General features: G+C 40.1%; 1 protein-coding gene across 2 annotated transcripts in view; it reads left to right on the forward strand.

Annotated features, from left to right (window-relative positions):
• nectin3b (nectin cell adhesion molecule 3b) overlaps positions 1–4,659 on the forward strand; it is a 38,535-nt gene extending 33,876 nt beyond the window's left edge. The window contains exon 6 of one of the 2 annotated variants that reach the window (XM_058758020.1): positions 980–4,659. In XM_058758020.1, coding sequence (XP_058614003.1) covers positions 980–1,692 — 713 coding nt within the window. In that variant the 3' untranslated portion in view covers positions 1,693–4,659. The remainder of the gene's footprint in view (positions 1–979) is intronic. The other variant, XM_058758019.1, reaches the window with a different exon arrangement.
• Positions 4,660–7,321: the final 2,662 nt, after the last annotated feature.

Raw genomic sequence — 7,321 nt, forward strand, 5'->3', positions numbered from 1 at the left:
TTACCTTTAACCGTGCGGGAACAAAACAGTCAAGAATGCTTTATGTATGCTACGTTTATTATTCATTCCAGCAAGGATGAGCAAATTATTCCCCCACTTTAGCTGGAGCATTTGATCCACGTAACCCTGAAGAGCTTGCAGCCCTGACTCCTGAGAGTGAACTCGCACGTTCTGCACTCAATGCATGCACACACTTCACAGCCAGCCAAATAGCTCTCATTGCACCGGGAACAGGACACTCCGTAATGGGATAGTTTGACTTTCAGCTTCCAGTCTCCAAGAACGCTGCTTGCATAGTCCAGATGCATGCCCCAGAATGCGATGAAACGCTACACGCTGCTCCTTAACACAATCAAGCGATCAATGCATGGTAATGGCGTTAACGCAATCTTCTATCCTAGCACCATGTTAGCAGTTAGGCGTAGCAGCCACCCAATCCTCCGGTATTCTCAACGTCTGTCCCTCTCCCCTCCCCCAGTAGCACGTACCCTTTCCCTGACCCCTTCCTTCCATTTAGTTTGTTCTCATCACTCAGCTATGTGGTCATCCGTACTCCCTCTCTCAGCTAACACAAATGTTGCTCATTAGGTTTCATTGTTGCAGATGACTGTACTTCAGTGTTAGCTGGAGATGTTAGTATGTAGCTCCTCATGAATCCCTTATCATGAAGATCCCAACTCTCCTTTCTTTTCCATGTTTTTTAGTCGTCTTTGCTCTGGACAATAGTTTCAGGTTTGCAATCACAAAAGACCTTACCCAAAACCTGGAACTATTGCATCCACGGCAATAGAGGATAGAGTTCTGTTATTCATGCTATATGTCATGCTAGAAGATATTACAATCTTGGAAGCAGATTCATATGACTGTTAATGATATACTGATGTAGCTGGCATTGACATTATCTACTTTTCTTTGTCTGTCCATCCCTGCCTCCTGCCCCCCTCCCTCTTGCCTCTCCTTCCTTCCTTCCCTCCATTAGATCCTCCCTCAACCACCACCATGCCCCCCACCACCCCTGTGCGCCTCCTAACTGCTGACATCTCTGCCACCGCACCTGGCAATAAGCAGCGAGCCCTCATCACGTCTCCAACCCTGGCGCCTCTGCCGGAGGGGAGCCTAGGCACGATTGTGGGTGGGGCAGTAGGCGGAGCCCTCTTCCTGCTGTTGCTGCTTATTCTGGGTGGAATTTATTACCAGCGCCAACGGCGGACGTTCCGTGGTGACTACTACACAAAGCAGTATCACGGTCCCTCGGATATGCAAAAGGCTCCCCAGCCCCATGAGCTTCAGCAAGTCTACAGCAAAGGAAGCCCTGACACCAAGCTCAAATCCAACCAGGATAATGGCACCATCTACCCGGATAAGGATCGAGAAGAGTGGGGTGATTTCGACCGCGAGCGATCGCCCAACGGTCGCAGCAGAGCTCTGAGGGAAGCAGCTGGTCAAATGAATCACCATAATCATCACAACCTTGAGCACGGCTATCACAGCAACCATCACCCTGTCCATCCGCAAAGCTTCAGTCCAGCCCATCATATCCAGAGGAGCTCGCTGCAGCCGGAGCCTCGCAGGTTTGCTGCTCCGCAAGTCATGAGCAACGGCTCCCCCTACCTGCCGGAGGACTGTTACGACAACGACTACGTGTCGCACACGGATGGCTCAATGATCTCCCGGAGGGAGTGGTATGTCTGAGACGAACAAGCAGGAAGAGACTGTGTAGACACTTACGAAATGCTTCAGACTGCAAAATAAGGACGATCAGAGTTATGTAAAAATAAAAAAATTAGTAGGAAATGCACCTTTTCTAGTAGTTTACACCTACCGGTTTGTTTTTGTACATTAGCCTATTCATTAGTTAGCTGGCTTAATAGATGTTTGGGACCAAGTGAGGGTATAATTCTCGTCTTCGTTTCTTAGATTGGTGAGGCAACAAGACGTCTGCTTTGTTTCACCAATAAACCAGTTCAGGGGTGATTTAAGTTGCCAAATCAATAGCCAGTCTCCTTTCCCTTGCACAGTAAGGTGAACTGTGTGATTTATTTCAAAGAGAGCAGTTTGAACAAATGCAATTTGTATTGAGATAACCTGTCGATAAGTGTTTCAGATCAGCCTGCCATGAGCGACGAGTTTCGATGAGTCACGTCAACTTTCAATGCTGTCACTCTGATGGAGGCAGAAATTAGCTCCTGTCAACAGCCTGGTGGTTTCCATGGCAACATTTATTTCTTCTCTACTGGCATTCAGAGTTGCTCTAGGGAGGAGCTAGACAGGGAGGACCGTGCTGGATTTGATAAAGCCCAATGGGCGAAAGGCAGACAGGATGATTGCCGAAATGGGGTGGCTGTAATTGTATCAATTCAGCTTCCATTTGCATACCCCTGTGTCACTGTATTAGCTCTGGATTTCTTTTGTTTGTGCCATCAAAAATGGAGTCTGTCTGCAGGAGACGGTTGGACAATGTACATTTAAAAACTACTGCCATTGTTCAACATGAAAGCTTGTCCCGTATTAATGTAGCTGTCTGGCTTGTCTTCGTCAGACCATCACTGCCCAGTGTTAACAACCTCCGACTGAATTCAGCGACTGTGCATTACGTCACGAATCGAGTCCTGTGCCTGTCTCTTGTGTTTCTGTGTGTGTGTGTGTGTGTGTGTGTGTGTGTCTGTAATATGTAAATCCAATCAGCTGGTGTTAACCAACGGTGTTTTGATGAATCGGCTCATTGCCCGTGCAATAGTGTTCAGATTTCTAGTCACATCCACGCACATAATTTAACGCAGAAGACGATAGCCTAACACACACGTTATTGGTCATTAAACTTGTGTTGGCTGGATCTTAATAAGCTAGCAGATGCATATGGTTGGTTTTTGAGATATTGGAGATGATATTGTAGTGCCTTAAACTGAAGACGTGCCCTGTAAGCATTATAATGTGCATGCAAAAGTTACGAACGAGTGAGTATCATTTTCAGAAGAAGTATGCGAGTAGTTTTGAGGCATGAAGTGGTCAGGTTGGGTCCTGAGAACATCATTTTGTACTGTGCTTTGTTCACCACCTTGTTTTGTGTGCCATTTGCTTCTTTTAGACAATAACTAATTGTTTTGCTCGCATTAAATGACGTGTGACACTTGAGTCACGGTGCACATCAAAGAGTTATAAACTTAAAATGTCTATGTGTACAGGTTTGGACAATGCAGAGGTGAAGAATTAGATGAAAACAAAGTTATGTATATATGCTGGCAGATAGGAGAACCTTGTTTTGTTTGTTTGAACTTATCGTTCCTATAGGAAGCCTGAGATTCGACGGTGGAACGCACTAGAAAACCCACCATTACACAGATTGTGATGAGAGGATCACACGTACTTCTTCAGAACATCTTTTCCACTTTTTTTCTTTTACAAAAGAGCTACTGTAACAAAAGAAAATATAAAAATAATTAAAAAATTGTAAATAAAAAAAAAAAAAATAGCAAGGAAGAAATGTATTTGCAATGTATAGATGATACTGAGCATTATTTTGTAAAATCAACCTTTGGGATACATTTGTTTTCAAATAAAGCACCTTTTTTTCTGTGACATGTTTCTTTGTTTTATAAGTTGGCTTCAGATCCATTTCTTGCTGGTTGGAGGGGTGAATGTTGAGGTCTTGGGTGTGACTGGTTGCTTCAGCTGCAGAAATGCTCCCTGTGGGGGTCTCCTATACACTCCTGGAGGCCTCCAGGGATGTATTCCTCACGCCCACTTTTCCTTTGCTGTGGTTAACCTACTTCATCTCCAAAGATCCCTTCGTGCTCTAAACCTCATGCATATTTTTGTGGGAAAGCCTGTGGCTAAAAGCTTCCTGTGGATGGGGGCTAAACTTCCTCTCAGACTTACCTAGGATAGCCCTAAAGTGGGGTGGATTATGGACTTGTTGATTCTTGTGTTTGCACTGCTGTTCTGTCGATCTGTGTGAGAGGAGATGGGGGAGCTGGTTGACGAAGGGAGGATCAAGCACAGCAGTGGGACTAAATGGTGTTTGAGTGGTTTTTGTTTCATAGCCGTTGGAGAGTCTGTCATCCTGTCCAATCAGCTGGTGGTGGGACAAGCTAGTAATTACAGTTGTCAAAAGTTCCGCAATGAGTCCAAAGTCAGCTCATAACGTGCCTATTTATATAGCAAAGAAGTGTTTTAATGCTTTGGACCATCTTGCACCCCAAATCAGGGGAAAACAAGTGTCAAAATAATTACATATTGTTTTAAGTAATGTACAAACTATCCTTGATTTATACCTTTTATCTTGACACGGCCTCGATTTTACTATAGGGATGCACTGAAATTAATCATTTTAATGAATTATGTTTTTAGTACTACTGTACACTATTTTTCTAGAATAAAATGTAATGTTTAATTTTTTAAAAATAATTTCAATTAGATTTACGATTAAATTGGTCAAAAGTTATAGTAAAGGAATTTGCATGTTACATAATATTTCTATTTTAAATAAATGTTCTTTTTAAATTTATATTCATCAGAGAGTCCTTGAAAAATTGCCAAAGAATATGAAGCAGCACAACTGTTTTCAACATTAATAATAATAAGAAAACAATGTTTCTTAAGCACCAAGTTATCAGCAGCATATTGAAAATCTTTCTGAAGGATCATGTGACACTAAAGCTGAAAATTCATCACAGGAATAAATTACATTTTAAAATATTGTAATAGAAAAGAGTTATTTTGTATTATTTCACAATATTTATGTTTTACTGTATTATTGATCAAATAAATCCAGTCTTGGTGAGCATATGAGCAAACTACATGTTGTATTTCACAGGCCATCAGCCTGAGAACCACTTCAATAGAAGCGGCACTGAAACTTGTTCTTCTGAACAATGCCATTAATTAGTTACCTCAGTGATAAGAAATGACACAAACATGCTCTTTATTCCTTCGAGAATATACAGAATAGAGACACTTTCCTTCCTTCAGGTATCTTAAGTCCAGGTTACTGTATAATTCCCAGGAAAGTGAGGTTAGCTCTCTGAAAATAACAATGTCATTCATTATCTGAGCAGTCACACTATCACGGGTGAAGAGGTCACTGTCTCTCACTGCACTGTTTGAATAGATTCTCTAAGGAGCAGTATTACCTACCGCCCCCTCCCTGCTCCATCAGTGCCTCTGATTGGTTAAATTAGTCCGGTAGAATGGTTTTGTTTGCCACAGCCCCCTTCCAGACCATTGACACCGTCCCCATGGCAACAGACTCTTCCCAGGCTTGATCTCTTGAGGGATACCTGTGCCTCCTGTCTCAGAGAAACAAGAGGGGTTAGAGAGTGGATGAAAGAGGGCAATTCTGTGGAAAAAAAGGGAGAGGAGATGGGAAATGAGGGGGAGCTTGAAACAGGAAGAAGGGAGGAGTCAAAGATGGACCAAGGTTAAAAAGGAGAACTGGGGACGATGCAACATAAATGCATGTGTGAAGCTGAAATATAGCATTATAAATTCCTTCTATAAAAGATTGACACTTTAAAAGGCTGTGATCTGTCATTGTGACCAGGGCATTTTCTTCCCCTTTTTTCCTTCCGGAGGATATTTCCTTTGGAAAATTTGTCATTTTGTGACTCTTTCTGCTTCTCAGATATCCATCTTTTATGACATATTTTTCCACTAATACATCATAGTGGTCATGAAATCGTTCCCTTAATGGTAGGCTGTTATTAAATGTTCAGTGCTCCATTTTAGAGAGTCTCACATTTATCAGAACTAGAACACTGGAAAGTGTTATGCACTTATTATTTCACAGTCACAGATATACTAGGTGGGGTGTACAAATATGTAACCAAATATAGTGATATTAATCGGCCTCCAGCTGGTTCTCAAGATGTCATGTTAACTACTAAAAGACAAATATATAAAAACACAAATACTACACTGTAAAAAGTGATAAGTTGACTTAACTTAAAAAATTTAGGAAACCCGTTGCCTTAAAATTTTTAAGTAAATGATAATTTAAAAAAATAAGTTAATTGAATTGTCAAGTTCGCTTAACTTTTTTTTTTTTTTTTTTATTATGTACTTAATTTTAAAGCAACGGTTTTCCTCAATTTTTTTTTAAGTTAAGTCAACTTTCACTTTTTACAGTGTAAGCACTATATGCGTTTCCTTTCCTCATGGTGATTTAAGGCAACATAACCTATCCATAGTTAACGTGTTTATTAACCATTTTTCCTTACACCCAAGAAGAAATTTTCTCAGCTTGGCAATAGTGAAAAAAGAAGGAAAATAATCTCTCTGATTTTTATTCTGGATAATGTATATATTTACTTTAGACTCTGAATTGCAAATAAGTTGTGAGTCACTGGTTTGTGGGCCATTTGGAACTGAATTCCTTTGAAATTCTTTTAATTGAATTTGAATTAAGGTAGCAAATGATGCAGAACTGCTATTTGAATTTGGATTTAAGAAAGCTGAATTAAAACGGTTTCATACAATAATTTTTTAATTAGGACTTAGGAAAATCTTGTCAAGATTGATGTTTGAAAATTTAGAGGGGAAAATGATTTTTTTTTTTTTTTTTTTTTTTTGGATGTGTAATTAAAACAATGATTCTTGGATTATGTTTTACAAGAAAATTAAATATGTAATGATTAATTCAGTGTTACTTGCTATTTCTTTGTAATTTAATTGTCTGTGTGACAATTAATCACTTTCTGAGTGAAAATAGTTCCTATATTTATTTTTTTTCAGTGCATGAAGAACCATTAACTTCTTTTGAAACTTTATATTCCACAAAAGGTTCTATTTAGTATTAAAAGGTTCTTTAGGTTATTAAAAAAAAAAAATTAATTAATGTTCAATGAAAGGTTCTTTGGGGAACTCAAAATGCTTCTTCTATTGCATTGATGTGAAACCAACATTTGAAACCTTTATGATAGACAGGGACCACCCAGAATCAGCTACTCTTCTCAACAGTTGCACACACTATAACACCTTCATAAAAATCTGACAGTTTAAACAATGGCATTCACAACAGAAGATGACCTCTGACACTTGACCTATCTATCTCCTTTCATTTACCAGAACAAACCTCTTGAAATCACTTAAGCGGTGGTCTTTCTCTCGTCTAGTGACCTCTTTTAGGACAAACATGTTATATTGAGTCATTGAGCCCTTTAGCTCAGCTGCATCATAAACCTTTGCCCTTTTCAAGGACGTTTCTTCAGTTCCTCCCATTGCCCCACAGACTGTAGTTGAGTTTCACAGTAATTAAGACTCATGGGTTGCGAACACACAACAGAAACCCTTTCCGGTCCAACACAGACAAACTCCCTACCTGCGC

The sequence above is a fragment of the Onychostoma macrolepis genome, chromosome 21 (assembly GCF_012432095.1).
Source record: "Onychostoma macrolepis isolate SWU-2019 chromosome 21, ASM1243209v1, whole genome shotgun sequence".
Taxonomy (NCBI): Eukaryota; Metazoa; Chordata; class Actinopteri; order Cypriniformes; family Cyprinidae; genus Onychostoma; species Onychostoma macrolepis.